Source organism: Elaeis guineensis, chromosome 9, assembly GCF_000442705.2.
Source record: "Elaeis guineensis isolate ETL-2024a chromosome 9, EG11, whole genome shotgun sequence".
NCBI lineage: Eukaryota > Viridiplantae > Streptophyta > Magnoliopsida > Arecales > Arecaceae > Elaeis > Elaeis guineensis.
The window spans coordinates 12,477,745-12,500,393 of record NC_026001.2 but is presented as its reverse complement, the minus strand read 5'-3'; the positions used below and the strand labels follow the sequence as shown (position 1 = coordinate 12,500,393).

Here is a 22,649-nt window from a genome sequence, read left to right as displayed (position 1 = left end):
CAAACTGTTGCGGCTCATCTCTGGTGGGGTAGTCAGATCGTCATGCCTGAGTGTGGAATGATAGAAAATTGATGGAGAAGGACCACACGTCGAAGAGAGGGTACAGTTGAGAGGATCAAGAATGGGAGCGAGTGCTCGTAGTGCATTGAACGGAGGCAAGATCAACTCGGGCCAGATGGAAAAGTCGGACGGTGGTGTCCAATGGCATCTGAGAGACCTGCAAGAAAAGCCCGCGTCGAAGATGGCTCCAACGAAGACACTCCGATGCTCAAGTCAGTTTTTAGCTCAAAAGATGGAGGAACGAGTAAAGCAGAGTTTCTGGACTTTGAGTATTAGAATGTGCGTACCTCCTAGGGGTCTTCTGTTACCTCCATTTATAGAAGGACAAAAGGACAGAAATGCATTCCGGTAACATCCTGTCATACGGAGGCATATGGGGACATATTTAAATGGCACAGTCAGCGGGCATACTTTTTTTCTGGCACACCGGCAATTGCGAAGGCAGATCTTATCGTGCACATGTGGTATAGTTAATAATTTTGTGGCATCCTATCACGGTGCGGAGCAAAGCACTTAGGGTATGATCTCAGGATGATGCAACTTGATGTGACTCGATATGACCACATGGCCGCCTCACTTGACCGTCCGCTATTTGGCCGATGTCGATATCCAGGTCGGTCACTAGCCGAAGTAAGATGAAATTGACTGAAAGCAGTCCGGATTGAGTGACCCACATGTCAGTAGTCTCGGACTCGCCAAGTAGGGTTGATAAGTCAGGTCAGTAGATGACCGACCTGAAGTGTCAGGCGTTGTAATAGCTGAAGAACCCGATCTGTGGATCAAGACTGTCGTGATAAACAAATACGTTGGTTTCTCGTCGACACTGTTGGAGAAATAGATCGGTCATTAGTCGATGTAGTCTCCAACTTGGACTATCGCTACGTCCAGGTGATGTTGAAATCGAATTTTCACCGATCTCAATTTTTAAACGAGATCGATCTCCTAATGAGACCTACTTTTTGAGGATCACGTTCGAATGCGATCGATTTTTATCGAGATAAGTCTCGAACGAGATCGATCATGTGACGAGGATCTACCTTAAGAAAACTTATTGCAGTTCTCTCCGCAGTTCCGACATTACTCCGTACTTTTCTGTGTTCAATGGTCCGCAGATTTTAACGATGTGCTTGCTGCTGACATGGTTCTTCTTATTCTGCTGGTACCAGCAATGTCCTAACACATTGGCTACTACGACTATTATATCGTCTCAGCTGCTTCTTTACTCAAAACAGTTGTTGTTTTGGTACTTTAAGTGCATGTTTTGTCTTGGGCCTATGCACAGTTTTCTACTTTCTTATCCTTTGAGTGCTCTCTTATACATTCATGTTTCTTCGATTCTGGCTTCTACTTTTTTTTCCCTTACTTTGGCCTTATGTGCCTTCTTGTAAGCTGCAGTTTTTGTATAAGTGTTTCAGTTTAGCTTAACGTGTCTTTCTTTAGCCAAAAAAAAAAAAAAAAAATCTATCATCCTATTTTTATTCCAACAGCAAATTATGAACCAATCGTTCTCATATACCGCATTAATTTTCGGGAATTTCACAAATCCTCGCCTGCCTGCCATGTTGAAAAGAAAATTTTCTTGTACGTGAATCGGAGCTTCATAACATTGCTCCTGTCGACCTTCCACTTTTTGATAACAATCTTAACCGTTTAACCATTTCACAACATGCGCGCGGATCCTCTGCAGCGCACCGCACGGTGCGGTGCACTAAGCACGCTGTCCATCGCACGATGGACGGTACCGCAGAGGATCCCTTTCAACATACCAATCTGGGACCCTTCAACTTGACCAATAATTCAATCAACGGTGTAATCGAAACAAACGAACCAAAATGGAAACAAACCCCCCAAAATAAAACCCATCCATTTTCTTGTGCTCTTCCAATTATTCTGGGTGACACCACCACCACCACCACCACCATGACTCCGGCCACCCTGCTGTTCCTCTTCATCTTCGTATCCACAAACGCTTTGAACATAAGCTCGTCAGACCTCCAACTTGGATTCTACAACTCCACATGCCCACAGGCTGAACAAATCGTGCATGATGTTGTCCGCAACCGCCACATCCTGGATCCCGCCATCGCCGCCGGCCTCATTCGCCTCCATTTCCATGATTGTTTCGTTCGTGTAATTCACTTTGTCACGATGCAAGTCTGGTTAATTTTAGTGAAAAGAGTTGCATGGATTTGATTCCATATATATATACATACATATTTCTAAGTTAACGTTCTTCCTGCATGGTTTGCACGAGATTTCAAGACTTCAATTTTTTTCCCAAACAGGGTTGTGATGCATCCATCTTGCTCGATGAAACGCCATCCGGCGAGCCCGTCGAGAAGGAATCGCCGGCCAACGGCTCCACGCTGCGTGGTATCGAAGTCATCGACATCATAAAAACCATCATCGAGAGCTTTTGCCCGGCGACCGTCTCCTGCGCCGACATCCTCGCCTTCGCCGCTCGTGACGCCGCCGTCCTCGCCGGGCTCCAGCACTACTACCCGGTTCCTTCCGGCCGCCGCGACGGTACCATCTCCCGTGCCATCGAAACGCTCGACCTCCCGGGGCCGTTCGCCACCGTCGAGCAGCTCACGGAAAAATTCGCCAAGAAAGGTTTCTCCCAGAGCGAGATGGTCATCCTCTCCGGTGCGCACTCCATTGGAGGAGCTCACTGCCCTTCATTCGACCGCCGGCTCTATAACTACACGGCCGCCCTGCGACAAGACCCGAGCATAGAGACGGTCCACGCCGAGTACCTCAAGACGAGGTGTCCGGTTCCGACGTCGACGACGACGGCGGAAGCTTCGGAGGCGCAGAAGGTAGATTTTATTCCGGCGGCGGAGACGTCGCTGGACGGATCCTACTACGCGGAGCTGCAGATGGGGAGGGGGTTGCTGGCGTCGGACCAGGTGCTGATGACGGACAGAAGGACGAGGACGGTGGTCGAACGCATGGCGGACGACCGAGGTAGATGGGCGAGGAAGTTTGCCAAGGCGATGGCCAAGATTGGGTTGGTGGAGGTGCTCGCAAGGGACCAGGGAGAGGTGAGGAGGGATTGCCGGTTTGTTAACTGAGAGAATTTTTGTCGTTATGTATGCTGGGGTTGGGGATTCAACTATTGTAACCAAGGGGGTCGACGCACAATTTGAGATTTCTTTTCCCTTGATGTTTGTGTGATTCAAGTCTGGTAGCAGTTGATCAAATTAGGCTTAAGTAACGCCAATGGCTACTGTTGGAATTGTGATATAAGCACTTCCCCCTTTTTCATGGTAATCACAGCTCTGATACTGTTTGTTATCTATCTGAGAAGAAGAGTATTAATAATATTTTTTCTACAAAAAATGAAGAAAATAGACTTATCTACGAAATAAAGCTTCAAAAAGTGATAAGAGTCCAAAGAAATGGCAGATCTATGTAGAAAAATGTGGGGTCAATTGACCCCACAAAAAAAATGACCCTTTATATATATACAAATAGCAAAAGTCATATTAATTAATGAAAAAAATTAAAATTGACCCCATAATATTATATATATATATATATTAGAAAAAATCAAAATTGATCCACTAATTTTATGAATTGATCCCATATCTCATATAAAATTTTAAAAAAATAAAAGATAAAAAAGATCATATAAAAAAATAATTATGACCTATGTTCTATCTTTTTAATGACTCATATGTCTTATCTGTATCTTCTCTCTCCCTCTCTCACATCACTTTAACCTCTCTCTCTTTTTCTCCTTCTTTTTCTTTCTTTATTAATTACTTCTTTATTTATTTTTAACTATCTCAATCCAATCTTATTTGTCCAACTCTTATATTTAAACCCTACATCAATTTATTTTTTATATCCTAAAAAGATCATATTAAAAAAATGAAAAGAATAATTATGATCTGTATTTTTTATTTAATAACTCACATATCCCACTTCTTGCTTCCTCTCTCATGGCACTTTGACCTTTCTTCCTTCTGTCTCATTTTTTTTCATTTTTTATTTATTACTTCTCTATTTGCCTTTTAATATCCCACCCCAACCTCATGGGCTCCATTCATCCAATCTTTACATTTAAATTTTATAACAATTTATTTTTATATCTTAATCAATCCAAATATATTAGAAACTATATGTCTTTTTTTGTCCATCTTCTCAATCTGAATTAAGCATGTCTCCTTTAATTCTTTTTTATAACATTCTTTTAATTTTTTGATTTTTTTTTTTACTCATATCAAAGATATATATTAGAGTAATTTTTGATTAGCTGTTACAATTTTAATATTTAATAATATTTAAAATTTTATTATATTATTTTTTATAATATTTATTATAAAAAATATTTAAAATATTATATATTATTAATTTTTATATATTTTATTATTTTTTAAAAATTAATATTTTTTTATGACTATTTTATTTTTATTTTTATTTTAACTCTATAAAATAAAATTTTTGGATTCGCCGTTGAGCTCAAGTGACCGAGGTTGAAGTTAAGATCGCCGTGGTTGTGGGGGACAAGGAAAATATAAAGAAAAAAGTCAAAATTTAAATAATTAAGGGTGCAGTTGTGACAATGAAATTGATTGGGAAGCTTCGAGATGGGACAGTGTTCGTGAAGAAGGGTTGTGATGATGAAGCACCATTTGAGTTCAAAACTGACGAAGAACAAGTCAACGAGGGTCTGGATCGAGCTGTGATTACCATGAAAAAGGGGAAAGTCGCTTATATCACAATTCCAACAGCTATTGGCTTGCATAAAATTTGTTATCATAACTCTGCTCTGATAAATAATAAAGCAATGTAGCTGAGAAGTTATTGTGGGAGATAAGGTGATTTCAGTTAAATTAGAATTTATGTCAGCATTCCAAATTGCTAACATTGAAGCAAATATTGGTACATGAGGATTTTCCAGGGGATGAATCCATGATGACCTAATGGACCTATTGCGGCTAATTCCTCCGTCGCTCGATCGTCGGTGTCGCGCACCTGCAAGAAAAGTCATCACAGACCGGAGATGCCTCCGACAGAGACCCTCCGACGGTCAAATCAGAGAGGAGACTAGGCAACAGTGAAAAATCAGGGACTCAGCGGGAGAGAGAGAGAAAAAGAGTTCAAGAGCTTAGAGACGCTTCTTGAAATTTAGAACTTAGGACTTACCAAGACTATTGCCTTACTCCGTTTTATAGTAGAATGCGGTATGGTCCCGCCATTAATGATGCAGACAACTAGGGAGTTGTCAAATCGTCGTGGGCTGTCAAATCACCATGGGCTGTCAAGTCGCTGGGATTAATCCATGTCTTTGGCAGGACAATGCCCCAGGACGGCCGTGCCGCATATCCTTGATAGGACAACTGTCCATAGCAGTCGTACGGCATTTGGGTGGTTTGGCCGACTATATGTCGGTATTCGGCTGCCGAGACGTCGTGTGATGATCCAGGGACACCATCGGCTGGTCTGGTGCCTTGCGGAAGTCGGACGTTGAATGCCACCTCCGACAGTGGGTCGGTGATTTGGGCTCGGCCGCTTGGCCGGTCGGAAAACAGTATGAGTCTGTTCGGCTGACATACCTTCAGTCGGATATCGTCAAAAGCCATTGTCGGTAGTCGTCGGTCGGTAAAGTCGTCGGTCAGTAGAGTCGTCAGTCGGTAGAGTCGGATGACGATCGGATCGGTCTGAGAGTAAGTCGGCATATAAGGGTCGGTCGGTATATCCCAACAGTTGCCCCCCCACTCCTGAGCGGATGGCGTATTGGCCAGCGCTTCCACGTGGGCGACGGCTTCGGACGAAAGGAGTGGTTATCCATCACGTCTTGCTCTGACTCTGGCAACCGTATCAACGAACGATCTGGTGTCAGACGTCCCATTGGGAATGTGAACTGCCATCTCCTTGGGAACATGGACCGCCGTCTCCTTGAGAACATGAACCGCCATCTCCTAGGGAACACGAACTGCCGTCTCCTTGGGAACACGAACCGCCGTCGGTTAACGAATTTCGAGATGCGATTTTTTCTGCCACGTGTCAGGGGGCCATTAGATCGGAACTGTTCACGTGGATGGAGGCGACGTGGCTCGATCTGGGGGCAGGTGTGTCGAACCGTCGGACAGAGGAAGGGCCCAGGCGCTGTCACGTATCGGCATCTGAGAAGCCCTCGTCCGGCACGCTTTCCTCTCGACCGTTGAAGGGCCTTATATATATGAGGCCACTTACATCCAAAACTTTATTTTTGCTGCAAATCCATTCCTGGCGCTGAGGCCTTGTTGAATTGTCCCCCAGTTCCAGGTAGTTGTCTCCGTGCTCTCCCTTCGAAAACTCTTCTTGAAGTTTTCTTTTCTGTGCCTGTTTCTTTGCCTCCTTTCTTCTTTGCCATTTTTTTCTTTGTTCTTCTTTCTGGGGCTAGCGTTATGGCTAGGACCTCTCCTCGAGGAAGTCAGTCGGGAAACCCGACCGATGATTCTCGGTCGACCCCGAAGGTGGAGGCTTCTTCACTTTCGGGGCAGAATATCGAATGGCTCAAGGAGCAGTACGGTATCCTGGAGCAGTTCGAACTCTTCGCCCCTGGGGCCGAGGGTCAGGTTAACAACCCGCCTACGGGTCAGGTGGCCTTCTATGTCGAGGACCTTCAGACAGGTCTTCGCTTCCCAATTCTGGAGTTCGTTCGGAATATCTTAGATTACTACGGACTTTGTCCGGCGCAACTAGTATCGAACTCAGTCCGGTTGATAATCAGTTTTGCATTGTTGTGTCGACTTTTGCCGACCTTTCCTCATATTTCTCTCTTCCGGACGTTCTTCATCCTCCGACCCCACCCAAAAGCCCGGAGGTGGTGGTTCTTCAATCTCCGGAAGGGTCTTTTGTTCATCATCGGTCATCCATCGTCGATCCACGGATGGAAGAACTAATTTTTCTTTGCTTCCTCTTCGCTACCTTGGGGGTTCCTTTCCCGTTGGGGCGACCCTCGGACTCAGCCGAACGAAAACAGTCGAGTGGAGGATGGAGACCGAGAGAACTTTCACCGACTGAAGGATGTGTCGGTGCCAAAGCAGAGGGAGCTCGTCATCGAGCAAGCTCTATACGACGTCGGTCTAAGTTCGGTTCTCCATTTAGGTACATCTCGATCTGTCGGTCGTCCTTTGTCTTTTCTATCCATCTTTAGACTTGTGCTGATTCTTTGTTGAAATTGCAAGGATGCCATCGAGAGTGAGGCTGATCGACGCCAACATTCGGCAACATGTGGTGAGGAAGAGACCGGCGCCCGGGGCCGGACCTTCGCAGCCTCCCAAGAGGCCTCAGATAGCATCGTCGACTGACATTGCAATGGTGGTAGCACAGCCCGACACCGAACGTGCGTCGGGCTACGAACCAGTCATCATCCTGTCGGCGTCGGTGGTGCCACCCGAAGTGCCGTCCGAGGAAGGGGCGGCTGAGGGGGCAGCCGAAGGAGCGTCGGCTCCCCCACCCACTGAAGAGGTTCGGGCCGAAGCACGTGAACCCGAACGGCCTGTGGTGGCGACCGTCGCAGCCTCGGGAGGGACCCAGTCGAGCTCGAGCTTCCCGTCTCTCTCTGATTTTCGAGCCTGAGCGGCCGAACGAGGGAAGGCTCCGATGGCGCCGGGCGACGACACAAGGTCGGCCGGCCGCATCGAATCATCCGACGTTCAGCTTTTCGAAGGAGCGTCGGCCCTCGCCAACCATGATTTGGCCAGGAGGTTGTGCCAGGCAACCATTCTCCCTGCCGACCGGGAGATCATGAAGAGTCGGTTGGTGACCAACATGCTTTCTTCCTTTTACCCAACTATGATCCAGGTGAGCTCCTCTTCTTCCTCTTTCCTCTTCATTATTGTTTTCTATCAGTTTGATTTTCTGACAACCGGCCTTCTATCTGTAGCTGATCTACAATATGTCTGAGCTGGAGGCCGGGTATCGAAGGTTCGACGACTTTCAGGTGGCCTGGAAGAAAAGGGTCGAGATCGTCAAGGCTGAGAAGGCGACGCTGGTCGACCAGCTGAAGTTATCGATCGACCGTGAGGCTAGGCTCGAGGAGGAGATCTCCCAACTTAGTAACAGCCTAGCCGCCTCGGAGGTCGAGCTTCAGTCGGCTCGTGAGCAGATCCAGTGCAAGACCCGCTCCATTCACAGACTACGATGGGAGCGGGACGGCTGCGTCAGGGAGCTCGAGGCCGAGCGCACACAGCTTCGCGTTAGCCTGGAGAACCTGGCCAAGGTCGAGGAGAACTTGTCCTCCGCCCAAGCCGACGCCGACATAGCGAAGGCGGAGGCAGAGTTGGCCAAGGAGGTACTGAGTCGGGCGATGGAGGACTTCCGTAGCTCGGACGAGTACCAGGAGGAGCTCCTCGAGAGCGGCTTCGTCTCCTATCGGGTGGGATACGAGGATGCCCGGGATACGATTCAGAGTCTGCACCCAGAGCTTGACTTGAGCGGCATCGTCCCTCCAGGGTCGGAGGACCGAGCCACAGAGGAAGAGGCCGACCCACTACCGACGGAACGAGTTGCTGAGGATGAGGCGGCTCCAACTCCTGGTCCCTCCCCGACCCGAGCGGGCACGCCGGTTGCTCCCGAACTTCACCCGGTGCAAGAAGTCGACTCTGATGAATAGTCGAAATATCTGCCATTATCTTCGTATTTTTATTTTTCTATTTAGTCTTTGATATCTGTAATCGGGCTTCATCCCAATTTTGTAATCGAGCTTCGACCCAATTTTAACTTAGCAAAAATAAAGACTTTTCACACTTTTTCCAGCGTGTGATTGAATGTGTTTGATCGTCCGAACCATCTCTGAGTGCACAGGTCGTAGCTCCAACATATCTCACTAGGACGTTCGGTAGGGTCTAGCGTCCGCCGCCCGGACCTTGGTCGGGCGTGTACGTCAGGCCGAATGTCGATCGATTAGCGAACGTAGTTTGTTGGCACGATCATTCCATAGAGTCAGATGGTCGAATAGTGTCCGACGTATTCAGATAGGATAACGATGAAGAGTCAAATATCCATTGTCCGACCCTTGGTCGGGTGTGCACGTCGGGACGCATGATAAACGATGGCAAGTCGAATATCCTTCGATCGGTCGTGACAAAGTCAGTTTGTTGGAAGTCAAATACCCGTTGCCCAGACCTTGATCGGGCGGGTACATCACAGTACATAATAAACGATGGCAAGCCGAATATCCTTCGATCGGTCGTAACCAAGTCGGTTTGTCGTAAATCGAATACCTATTGTCCAGACCTTGGTCGGACGGGTATGTCGCGGTTGTCTTGGCATTTTGCCCTTCTCAGTCAAAGCTAAGTGGGCAAGTTAGCCAACCGCATTGGTCGAAGCCCCTTGCCTTTAGAGGCGAAGGCCGTTGATTCGACGATCGAGCCATAGGCTCGACGTAGATTCGGCGATCGAGTCGTAGATTCGACGATCGAGTCGTAGATTCGGCGTAAAGTCATAGATTTGGTGATGCGGCATCGTAGATTCGATGTAAAGTCGTAGATTCGGTGATGCGGCATCGTAGATTCGGTGTAAAGTCATAGATTCGATGAAGCGACGTCGTAGATTCGATGTAAAGTCATAGATTCGGTGATGCGGCAACATAGATTCGATGTAAAGTCATAGATCGATGATGCGGTGTCGTAGATTCGGCGTAAAATCATAGATTCGGTGATACGGTGTCGTAGATTCGATGTAAAGTCATAGATTAGGTGACGCAGCATCGTAAATTCAGCGTAAAGTCGTAGATTCGGTGACGCAGCGTCGTAGATTCGACGTAAAGTCGTAGATTCGGTGATGCGGCATCGTAGATTCGACGTACAGTCGTAGATTCCCAACGAGACGTTGGGATCAAGTCAGGATGTCGAGGCTCGTATTTCTGACACGGGCCGACCTTCGGTGGGGAGCCAAACTTTGTAGACTCTGGAGTTTTGAAATTATATTGTATTCTGAGCAAGAAAGGCATATAGAGTTCATTGGTAATATAATCTCAGGTTGTCGGCATTCCAAGTCCGGGGGATGGCCGTCCCTTCCAGGGTTTCAAATCGATAGGCACCTGGCCTGCAGGTGTCTGCAATCTTGTAGGATCCTTCCCAGTTCGGGGATAGCTTCCCTTGATCCTGAGGCTTCGAGACTTCCGCCTTCCTTAGAACCAGGTCTCCGGGTCTGAAGGACTTTGGTCTAACTTTAGTGTTGTAGTATCGGGCCACTCTTTGCCGGTAGGAAGCCATGCGGAGTTGAGCCTCGCGTCGGAGCTCGGGTAGGAGGTCCAAGTCAGCTCTCCGACACTCAGAGTTGTCCGATTCACAGTATTGCTCAACTCTAGTCGATGGTAGCCCGATCTCTAGTGGGATCATTGCCTCCGTCCCATAGGCCAGGTTGAAAGGAGATTCCTCGGTCGGGGCCCGGGGTGTCGTTCGGTATGCCCACAGGACCGAATGCAACTCTTCGATCCAGAGGCCTTTGGCTTCATTCAGTCGAGACTTCAGCCCATGCAGAATGGTTCGGTTGATGACTTCGACTTCTCCGTTGGACTGTGGATGGCCGACCGAGGTCAGTCTGTGCGTGATATGAAATTTCGCACAAAACCTCCTGAAATCATTGTTGTCGAACTATCGCCCATTGTCGGTGATGATGGTGTGTGGTAGTCCGAACCTAAAGATGATGAACTTCTGGACAAAGTCTTCCATCTTACGCTCAATAATTTGCGCCAGAGGTTCAGCCTCCACCCATCTGATGAAATAGTCGATCGTGACAACTATAAACTTTCTTTGACCAGACGTCGGAGGGAAAGGGCCGAGTATATCGATCCCCCATTGGGCGAAGGGCCATGGGGCGACAATGGCAGTCAGTTGGTTGGCGGGCCGGTGTTGTAAGTTAGCGTACTTCTGACATGGCTCACACCTCCGAACCAAGTCAGCCGCATCTTTCTTCATGGTGGGCCAATAGTAACCTTATCGTAGGACTTTGTAGGCCAAGGATTTGCCCTCCAGGTGACTCCCGCAGATCCCTTCATGCACCTCCCTGAGTGCGTAGTCCGCATCCGTCAGTCCCAGGCACCGTAGCAAGGGAAGGGAGAACGACCTTTTGTAGAGTCGTCCGTCCATCATTACATACTGGGAGGCCGCCCACCAGAGTCGCTTGGCTTCCACGAGATCTTCAGGGCTGGTTCTATCAGTTAGGTACTGAATGATCGGGTCCATCCAGTTTGGCTCGATCGTCAGTTGTAGTACCTCCTCAGCCCTGTCGATGCTCGGTTGCTTGAGACTCTCCACAAGTGTCCGATCCAAAGTGCCGTAGGCAGATGTTGCAAGCCTGGAGAGTGCATCGGCCCGAGCATTCTCCAACCTGAGAATATGGGAGATCTCGAAATACTTGAGGTGTGCCACGAGATCTCTCACCTTCTGAAAATATTTTGCCATAGTCGGGTTCTGTGCTTCGAATTCACCTTTGACTTGCCCCACAATCAGCTGGGAGTCGGAGAAGACTTTGAGGCTGTCGATCTCGAGCTCCTTCACCACTCTCAAGCCGGCGAGAAGCGCTTCATACTCGGCTTGATTATTGGAAGCTTTGAAGTTGAATCAGAGGGCGTACTCGGTAACCACTCCCTCTGAGTTGGTGAGCAGGAACCCGACCCCACTCCCTTGGGCATTGGAAGCTCCATCTATATGTAACACCCAGGTTGACTCGGGGTCAAATTCAGAAGTCGCAGCTTCTTTGAAGCTCCCACCTTCCGACGTTTGGTCGGCTGTCGGGCATTCCGCAATAAAGTCGGCCAAGACTTGGGCTTTCAAAGCAGGTCATGGTCGGTACTGGATGTCAAACTCGCTCAGCCTCACCGTCCATTTCGCCAGTCGTCCTGATGTGTCGGGGCAGTGGAGGATCGCCCTCAGGGGCTGGTCGGTGAGGACCACGATGACGTGTGCTTGAAAATACGGACAGAGTCATTGCGTGGATATGACCAAGGCAAATATCATCTTCTCCACCCTCGAGTATCGAGTTTCAACCCCGCAGAGTACTTTGCTGGTATAATATACGGGCTGGTGAGTTCGGCTCTCATTCTCCCAGACGAGGACCGAACTAACAGCCTCCGAGACGGTGGCCAAATAAAAATACAATATTTCTCTGACCTCTCGCTTTGCAAGCAGGGGCGGAGAAGCCAGGTACTTCTTCAAATCTTCAAAGACTTGCCGGCACTCATTCGGCCAAAAAAAATCTTTCGTCTACCTCAGGGTTTTGAAAAATAGGAGGCATCTTTCAGCCGACCGAGAGATGAATCGACTGAGCACGACGACCTTTCCGTTGAGCTGCTGCACCTCTTTTTTGGTGTTCGGATATCGCATATCGATGATCGCCTTTATCTTCTCGGGGTTGGCCTCGATTCTGTATTGAGAAATGAGAAACCCGGGGAACCTCTCCGAAGCTACCCCGAAGGCACACTTAGTCGGATTTAGCTTCATTCGATGTCGCCGAAGAGAGCGAAAGATTTCTTTCAAGTCTTGGACATGATCTGAGGCCTGTGCGCTCTTCACCAGCATATCATCCATGTACACCTCCATGTTGTGCCTGATTTGATCTTTAAAAACCTTATTGACGAGGCGTTGGTAGGTGGCCCCAGCATTCTTCAGACCGAAGGGCATCACTTTGTAGCAGTAGAGGCCCTTGGTGGTCATGAAGGCCGTATACTTTTCATCCTCGGGTGCCATCCGGATCTGGTTATACCCGACGAAGGCATCCATGAAGTTGAGCAGTTGATGTACAAATCTTAAAATTTGTAAATAAAACTGCAAGCGCACTGTGTGCAGAGTAGTACGACCAGCGAGTACGGATCGATCCCACAGAGATTTGGTTTAAAAATAATTTTCAAATCTATGCTCAAGCGAGCTTTAACAAAAATCGAAAGTCGAAAGTTGTTTGCTAAAGACAATAAGACTAAGGATCTAGGGTTTTTGAATCCACTAGATCTAGATTAGGGAATTCTACCTAGAATTTTTCTTATTGATCCTAACGACTACTCCTCTTGTCTTTCCCAAGCATAGATTATGAAGGGACTAAGGCCCAACGATAACCCATCAAGATTCTTTACAGGGGAGTAGTAACTAGGATCCCTTAGGATTTTCTCCTTCTATGCACTGAATCAAGCATGAACTATGAAGGGACTCTGACCCAACTGTACTTCATCAAAAATTCTTGGCAAAAGAGGAAGAAAAAGAAATCCTAAGAAAAAGAAAGAACCCTATGTAAAATCCCTACTCATGATCTAGCTTCATCGCAAACCCTAGAAGGGATGCTTAGCTAGACATGATCTAAATCTACTTGCAAAATTTAAATGCAGAAAAATAAACTACCCTAATTTCATAAATTAAACTATCCTAATTGCATAAATTTAAACTGCATAATTTAAACTAACCTAATTGCATAAAATTAAATTGCATAAATTAAACTATCCTAATTGCAAGAAAAATAAATTGCATAATGTAAAGAGATGAAATTGCATAAAAATAAGATTTTATATATAAAAAAAAATTATTACAAAAATCTCAAAACTCGAAGCTTGAGAAGAGAGCTAAAAACCCCACTATCTAGGATTACAACCTTGATCGGAAGGAAGAATACATAAAACAAGGGCCTTTGGGGGCTTTTTATAGGCATTTGGGGGTTATAAGGTTTTCAAAACTTTAGATGTGGGACTAAGAGGTTTTAGAGGGTTGTTAGGAGGGTTTATGGTGCGCCGATGGGTCCATGATCCATGCGCCTGTTGCTGTAGACCAGGCGGCTAACCAGATCACCAAATTAGTTGATTTTTGATCAATTTTGATCTGATTTGACTCGGATTTGACCCAATTGAGTCTTCTTTCTTCATTCTTCAATTTCTGGGTCAATTTAACTCCATTTTGCATAAAATTTACACCGTTGGAATTCTCTTTCCTTGTTCTTTCTATTGATAATCTCTTCTTCTGCAAAATATAATAACAAGTATCAATTTCTTAATAAAGTTAGATAATTTAGATATTAATTGATACTTTTTATGTCAATTTGTGACATAAATCACATCCCCCAACTTAATCATTGCTAGTCCCTTAGCAATATATCAAAATAAGATCATATTTCAAAAAGATCCTTCCTTTGCAAATTAATTTAAGATCGAAATTCAAGAAGTTTTCTAGTATTACTAAGTAATGAGCTTCGAATTAGAATCGGTAGTCAGTCTACTTAGAAGCTTTCTTAGAGTACACTTAAAATTTTATAGCACTTGTGTGAGTGATAACTAACTTAGTATTTCAGTATTAACTTGTACAGGCCAATTGTATCATTTTTCATAACTTAGTTCGATTAATTTTCTATACACCCCAGATTAAACAAAGAACTAAGGTAGCTTTCACACTGATTTTTTTTTTTTTTTTGCTGAGCATCCTGGCCTTCCCACCACCGTTTGACGCGAATCTCAACACTTGACTTAGGTGAAGAGACCCGATTACTAGGCTTAGGACAATCCACATTTACTCTATGTTTTGTATTTTATTTTAGGCAGGTAGCTCTTTCCTTAAATTCAAATTTCTTCAATTGGGGTGTAGAGAAAATTATCTAATTTAAATAATACTCAAATCTTTAATTGGCCTTACAATTAACACCTACTTTACCTTGTTAGTGTACATGTGCAATTGGAAGTGCTAATAGTCTTTAAATGACCTAAGCCACCAAGAGTCTAACCAGCTAATCTTCTCCGTGACTCACTACATTAGCAAATACTTTCTAACTTACTCTTATTTCTTTTATAGATTAATTTATTTCATATATATATATATATATATATTATTTTTTTTACATAATATATTAAATGCAAGAAATAACTCATAGTGGAAGGAAAAGGAAATGATAACACCTGATTTTGTTCAAGCTCTCCCCTCAACTTGACCGACATTGTCCCCAATGGAGTTTATCTAATTTATTTGTCCTAAGCAAACTGAAAACAAAGAAAGTATTAGAAATTAAATAAGCTGGGTTGCCTCCCAGAAGCGCTAAGTTTTATGTCTTCAGCCAGACCAAACCTCGAAGCAACTTAATCAGAATAAGTTGGTTCATAAAGAACCATGGCATCTTCAACAGTCTTGACAGGTAATTCCAAGAATGGTTTTAATTGTTGACCATTAACTTTAAAGATAACACCATTACTTGGGTTTTCAATCTCAACAGCTCCGTGTGAAAAGACTTCCTTTACTAAAAATGGTCCGGTCCATCTAGACCTAAGCTTTCCTGAAAACAGATGTAATCTAGAGTTATATAAGAGCACCTTTTGTCCGATATTGAAAATTTTTCTTATAATTGATTGATCATGAAATGCTTTGGTTCGTTCCTTGTATATCCTTGCATTTTCATAGGCTTCATTTCTAAGTTCTTCTAATTCATTCAATTGAAGCTTCCTATGGTTTCCAGCGTCGTTCAAATTTGTATTTAGTTGTTTGATGGCCCACATGGCTTTGTGTTCTATCTCAATAGGCAAGTGACATGGTTTACCAAACACAATCCTATAAGGAGACATTCCTAGATTGGTCTTGAAAGCGGTTCGGTATGCCCAAAGTGCATCAATTAATTTCAAAGACCAATTCTTTCTATTGGCACTAACAGTTTTTTTCAAGATCTGTTTGATTTATCGGTTTGACACTTCAACTTGCCCACTAGTGTGAGGATGATATGGTGTGGCTAATTTGTGGGTGACATTATACTTTTTCATCAATGTTGCAAAAGGTCGGTTACAAAAATGGGTTCCCCGATCACTAATGATTGCCCTAGGAATACCGAAACGGGAGAGAATATTTTCTTTAAGAAACTTAATGACCATTTTGCTATCGGGTGTTCTACATGCAATTGCTTCTACCCACTTTGAAACATAATCAACTGCTACTAGAATATATTCATTTCCAAAGGAATTTGGAAATGGTCCCATGAAATCGATCCCCCAAACATCAAAAACTTCAACTACCAAGATTGGGTTGAGTGGCATCATGTGTCGCTTGGTGATTCGACCCATTTTCTGATATTGAGCACAACTTTTACAATATTCATGAGCATCCTTAAACAAATTGGGCCAATAAAAATCACATTGGAGAACCTTAGCAGCAGTTTTCTTAGACGCGAAGTGACCCCCACATGCTTGATCATGACAAAAAGATAAAATATTCATGACTTCGTTATCTGGGATACACCTTCTAATAATTTGATCAGGACATTGTTTAAAAAGATAAAGATCATCCCAAATGAAATACTTCACTTGGGCAAAGAATTTATATTTATCCTGCTTAGTCCAATGAGAAGGTATCTTACCTATGGCTAAATAATTTACAATATCAGCAAACCAAGGTTCAGTAGACACAGACATGAGTTGCTCATCTGGGAAAGATTCATTGATGGGTGGTTCACTAGATGGTGCGACTGGAATTCAGGATAAATGATCTGCTACAACGTTCTCAGTGTCTTTCTTGTCCCTAATTTCTAGGTCAAATTCTTGAAGGAGCAAAATCTATCTGATTAAGCGTTCCTTGGCATCCTTCTTTGCTAGGAGATGTCTAATGGCTGAGTGATCGGTGTAAACAATGGTGTGGGTCCCAACCAAATAAGATCTAAATTTTTTTAAAGCAAAGACAATGGCAAGGAACTCCTTCTCAGTTGTGGTGTAGTTAAGCTGCGCATCATTTAAGGTTTTACTTGCATAATATATCACTCTAGGCAGCTTATTTATTCGTTGACCTAAGATTGCACCCACAACATGATCGAACGCATCACACATTAATTCAAATGGTTCAGACCAGACAGGAGGATGAATGATTGGAGCTGATACAAGTGCATTTTTTAGAAATTCAAAGGATTCCAAGCACTCATGAGTAAATTCAAATTTGGTATCCTTTGCCAAAAGATTAGTCAGTGGATGTGCTACTTTGCTAAAATTGGCAATAAACCTTCTATAGAATCCAGCATGACCTAAAAATGAACGTATTTCTTTCACAGATTTAGGTGGTGGAAGACTTGCAATTAGATCTATTTTGGCCTTGTCCACTTCAATCCCCTTTTTAGAAATGACATGGCCAAGAACTATTCCCTGTTTGACCATAAACTGACATTTTTCTCAGTTGAGAACTACGTGCTTCTCCTTACATCGTTCTAGAACTAATTGCAGGTGATTCAGACACTCGGAGAAGGTTAGGCCAAAAACAGAAAAGTTATCCATAAAAATTTCTAGAAATCGTTCTATCATATCTGAAAACATGCTGATCATGCATCTCTGGAAGGTTGCCGGTGCATTACATAGTCCAAAGGGCATTCATCTATAGGCAAAAGTACCAAATGGACAGGTGAATGTAGTCTTTTCTTGATCTTCAGCGGCTATGGGGATCTGGTTGTAACCGGAGTATCCATCAAGAAAACAGTAAAACTCTTGTCCGGCTAGTCTTTCCAACATTTGATCAATAAATGACAAAGGAAAGTGATCTTTCCTTGTCGCAGTATTCAACTTTCTATAGTCTATACAGACCCTCCATCCCGTTTGGGTCCTAGTTGGGATAAGTTCGTTTGCATCATTTTGGACTACTGTTACCCCAGATTTTTTGGGTACTACTTGAACTGGGCTTACCCAAGAGCTATCAGAAATAGGATAAATTATTCCACTATCTAGGAGTTTCAGAATCTCCTTTTTAACTACATCCTTCATAACTGGATTAAGCCTTCTTTGGGCTTCTCTTGTTGGTTTAGCCTCTTCCTCTAAGTATATTCTATGTTGAACTATAGAAGGGCTTATTCCTTTGATATCTGCAATGGTCCAACCTATTGCCTCTTGATTTGCTTTTAGAACTGACAATAACTCCTCCTCTTGCTTGGGATCTAGGTCTGATGCAATAATTACAGGCAAAGTTTCTTTGGGTCCTAGATATGCATACTTGAGATGTTCTGGGAGGGGCTTCAGTTCTAAAATGGGTGCTTCCTCTATCGATGGTTTAGGTGATGAGTTCACCATCTCAATGATTGGTTCAGTAGGAAGTATCGATTCCTGATTAATCTGATTTTCTTTAAGTATTTCATTGACATCCTCAGACTCATGGATTAACCAGGGGTTAGACTCTAGGTCGACTTCATCATCACTAATGTCAATGGATTCATAAATACCATCTTGGACTACATTGACATCAGCATGAGAAGAGGATTTCTGTTCTAAATTAAAAACATTAAGCTCAATGGTCATATTCCCAAAGGATAACTTCATTAGACCATTTCGACAATTAATTTCAGCATTGGCCGTAGCTAAGAATGGTCTTCCTAAAATGACAGGTATATGTCCTTTAGGATTCGCAACTGGCTCAGTCTCTAAAACAATAAAATCTACAGGGAAAATAAAATTTTCAACCTTTATCAGAACATCCTCGACCATTTTCTTAGGGATCCTGAGAGATCTATCGGCTAACTGTAATGTGATCCCAGTAGGTTGAAGTTTTTCTAATCCTAGTTGTTCATACACCGAATATGGAAGGATATTCACACTAGCTCCTAGATCTAGCAAGGCCTTTTTTATATTGGTTTCTCCAATAACACAAGAAATTGTTGGAGCTCCAGGGTCCTTATATTTAATTAGCACATGGCTAGATAGGTATGAACTAACACTTGCAGCCAAAAATACTTTCTTTGGTACATTAGTGGTCCTTTTTCTAGTGCAGAGATCTTTTAAAAATTTGGCATAAGTTGGAACCTGATGGATTATATCTGAAAGAGGAATATTAACTTGGACTTGTTTAAATACCTCTAAAATTTTGTCTAAATATTCAGATTTATTGGATTTCAGTCTGTTTGGAAAAGGAGCTCTAGGACTTTTAAGTACTGGACTAGGTGAATTTTCAGTTTCTGGTGCTTGAGGTTGAAAGGTAGTAGTTTTAGAAGGTGACTCGGCAGATGAGTCATCTATATCATCAAGTGCAACTACCTTATTGTCTATTTGTTTTCCAGATCTTAAGGTATGAATGGCATTTACACCATTAACTTGGTTTCCTTGTTGGGGTCGTGGACCATTTTGGTTCCTAGGATTTGGCTCATGTTGGCTAGGTAACCTACCATGTTCTCGTTCACTAATGGTCGAAGCCAGCTGACTTACTTGCATTTCCAGACGGGCTATAGCTTGGGTGTTATTATTTATGAGTTGACCCATGGTTTGCATAAAGCTGGTATGTGTTTTCATCATGGCTTCTAGGCTTTTCTCTAAAGAGATAATTTTCTTGTCATTATCATGGAAGCCTGGCGGGTTGTTCATCACTGGGTTGGACCTTAGATTTTGCTGATTGAAATTTGGATTACCTACATTAGGATTCTGGGACCATGAGAAATTCGGGTGATTCCTCCAACCTGGGTTATATGTGGGTGCATAAGGATTGTTCAATGGTCCTTGATAGGTGGCATTCACCTGTGCACACTCATTCGAGTAGGAACATTCTTCTAAGATATGGTCTGGCGCATTGCACCCTTTACACATGGGTGCAGATATTTGATTTACATTGGCTGGTCTCTGTAATTCTAAGGCTTCCAATCTACGTGTTAAGGTTGCAATCTTGGCCTATGATGCTAGGGTTGGTTGAATTTGATGCATTCCTCCTCTTGAAGGTGCAGCTTTATCAGGTTCCCTAGTTGTTTCCCACTGTAAATTTTTCTCGGCTAGGTCTTCTAAGAATTGCCAAGCTTCAGTAGTTTCTTTGTCCATAAATTGGCCTTGGCACATGGACTCTAGCATGGTTCTTGAGTTTGAATCTAACCCCTCATAGATGATCTGGCATAGTCTCCAAGTTTCTATTCCATGGTGTGGGCATTGGGTCAAAAGATTCTTGAAACGATCAAAGTACTTCCAAAATGATTCACCAGCTAGTTGGAAAAATTGATTTATTTCATTCCTAATCCTAGCTGTTTTATGATGGGGAAAATACTTTTTTAAAAATGTTCTCACAAAGCCCTCCCAGGTAGTGACAGAATAGTTTGGCAGACTATAAGCCACTTCTTAGCATTGTCCTTAAGGGCAAAGTTGATTAATCTAAGTTTGACCTCATCCTCTGTTAATTGCAGTTTCATGGTTGCACATACCTCCTCAAATTCTCTAATAAATATATAAGCATCCTCTAATCCTGTGAATTTTGGAAGCATATTTATGATTTGAGATTTGATTTCAAAATTGTTAGCTGTGGGTTGTGGCAACCTGATACAAGATGGTTGGATGGAGCCAACTGGATAACACAAATCCTTAAGGGTCATGGGTTGGATTGGTTCAGCCATTGGAATAACAGGAATTGACTCAATTCTAACTAGACGACCCGACACTCTTCTCCACACACGAGGTGTACGATTCTCGATGTTTATACATTTTTTTTTTTTTATAAAATTTTTATGTATAAGGAAAAGAAAAGAAAGAAAAGAGAAAAAGTTCTAAAGAGAAGATCCTAAGGAGTCCTAAATCTAAAGAAAAGTAACCAAATTAATTTAAATTTAAATTTTTTTTTTCAAACAAGTGAATCAATAAATTAAACTCAATCTATCCTAGGGTTAACCTAAATCTAGACAGCTCCTAACTGTTCCAAGATGACCCTTCAAGCCTTCCAAATGAAGATTGATCAACTAGTTAGCCAGGTAAGTATAAGAGGTGGGAGGTTCACTCATCGTTGCCTTTCTAGACACCAAACGAGTTGGCCAGGCTAGCAACTGAACCAATTTAACAAACCACCCTCAAGGACTTGCCTAGACACCAACTAATCAAACAACTCAAACTTGATAGAACTCTTAGGGTTCCTTGTCCTATTGAGCTCGAATTCCTTAAGGTTGACGTCTAATTGATTTTAAGATTAAAGGTCTAGGTAATGCAATATGATGGAGATAGTTTTTGGGCTAAGAAAGGGTAATGAAATCCCCACCTTATCTTTTTAATGGGTTGATACCTTTAGATTAATTATGAAAATACAAATGCAAATAAACAAGATGACCAAGAATGTAAAAGATTTTAATTTAAAATTTTTTTTTTAATTTTGATATTTTACTTCACGATTATGAAATGTCTTTTGTTTTGTTTTATTCATTATTTTTTTTTTTGTGATTAAGTAAATTCAAATGATTAGGTCTAAAGGAAAAGTAATTAACTAAAATAATAAAAGAGAAATTAGAAGCGTACTTGAGTTTTTCAGCAATCACCAACTAAATATAGAAACCTAAAGAAAAAAGAAAGAGAGTTATAAAGCATGAAGAACAAATATTTGAAAATAATTTAAAATGCCAAATCCCTGGCAACGGCGTCAAAAATTTGATGTACAAATCTTAAAATTTGTAAATAAAACCGCAAGCGCACGGTGTGCAGAGTAGCACGACCAGCGAGTACAGGTCGATCCCACAGAGACTTGGTTTAAAAATGATTTTCAAATCTATGCTCAAGCGAGCTTTAACAAAAATCGAAAGTCGAAAGTTGTTTGCTAAAGACAATAAGACTAAGGATCTAGGGTTTTTGAATCCACTAGATCTAGATTAGGGAATTCTACCTAGAATTTTTTTATTGATCCTAACGACTACTCCTCTTGTCTTTTCCCAAGCATAGATTATGAAGGGACTAAGGCCCAACGATAATCCATCAAGATTCTTTACAGGAGAGTAGTAACTAGATCCCTTAGGATTTTCTCCTCCTATGCACTGAATCAAGCATGAACAATGAAGGGACTCTGACCCAACTGTACGTTCATCAAAAATTCTTGGCAAAAGAGAAAGAAAAAGAAACCCTAAGAAAAAAAAGAACCCTATGTAAAATCCCTACTCATGATCTAGCTTCATCGCAAACCCTAGAAGGGATGCTTAGCTAGACATGATCTAAATCTACTTGCAAAATTTAAATACAGAAAAATAAACTACCCTAATTTCATAAATTAAACTATCCTAATTGCATAAATTTAAACTGCATAATTTAAACTAACCTAATTGCATAAAATTAAATTGCATAAATTAAACTATCCTAATTGCAAGAAAAATAAATTGCATAATGTAAAGAGATGAAATTGCATAAAAATAAGATTTTATATATAAAAAAAATTTATTACAAAAACCTCAAAGCTCGAGGCTTGAAAAGAGAGCTAAAAACCCCACTATCTAGGGTTACAAGCTTGATCGGAAGGAAGAATACATAAAACAAGGGCCTTTGGGGGCTTTTTATAGGCATTTGGGGGTTATAAGGTTTTCAAAACTTTCGATGTGGGACTAAGAGGTTTTAGAGGTTGTTAGGGGGTTTATGGTGCGCCGATGGGTCCATGGTCCATGCGCCTGTTGCTGTGGACCAGGCGGCTAACCAGATCACCAAATCAGTTGATTTTTGACCAATTTTGATCTGATTTGACTCGGGTTTGACCCAATTGAGTCTTCTTTCTTCATTCTTCAATTCCTGGGTCAATTTAACTCCGTTTTGCATAAAATTTGCGCCGTTGGAATCCTCTTTCCTTGTTCTTTCTATTGATGATCTCTTCTTCTGCAAAATATAATAACAAGTATCAATTTCTTAATAAAGTTAGATAATTTAGATATTAATTGATACTTTTTATGTCAATTTGTGACATAATCAG

At 42.8% G+C, this 22,649-nt stretch overlaps 1 protein-coding gene and 1 non-coding gene across 2 annotated transcripts; both read left to right on the top strand.

Moving 5' to 3' along the window:
• Positions 1–1,774: 1,774 nt before the first annotated feature.
• On the top strand, positions 1,775–3,262 carry LOC105036889 (peroxidase 5-like). The gene is made up of 2 exons (XM_010912611.3): positions 1,775–2,190; positions 2,346–3,262. Exons 1-2 carry the CDS (start codon positions 1,792–1,794, stop codon positions 3,132–3,134), a joined length of 1,188 nt encoding a protein of 395 aa, XP_010910913.2. The 5' UTR covers positions 1,775–1,791; the 3' UTR covers positions 3,135–3,262.
• Positions 3,263–19,862: 16,600 nt separating this feature from the next.
• LOC140851808 (small nucleolar RNA R71) lies at positions 19,863–19,969 on the top strand. Its single transcript, XR_012134565.1, has one exon. It is a non-coding gene; the product is annotated as a small nucleolar RNA R71 (small nucleolar RNA).
• The last annotated feature ends 2,680 nt before the right edge of the window (positions 19,970–22,649 follow it).

Coding starts and splice junctions, on each gene's coding strand:
- LOC105036889 (XM_010912611.3), top strand. CDS start 1,792: ATGGACGGTACCGCAGAGGATCCCTTTCAACATACCAATCTGGGACCC. Junction 2,191..2,345: donor TCCATGATTGTTTCGTTCGT/GTAATTCACTTT, acceptor TTTCCCAAACAG/GGTTGTGATGCATCCATCTT.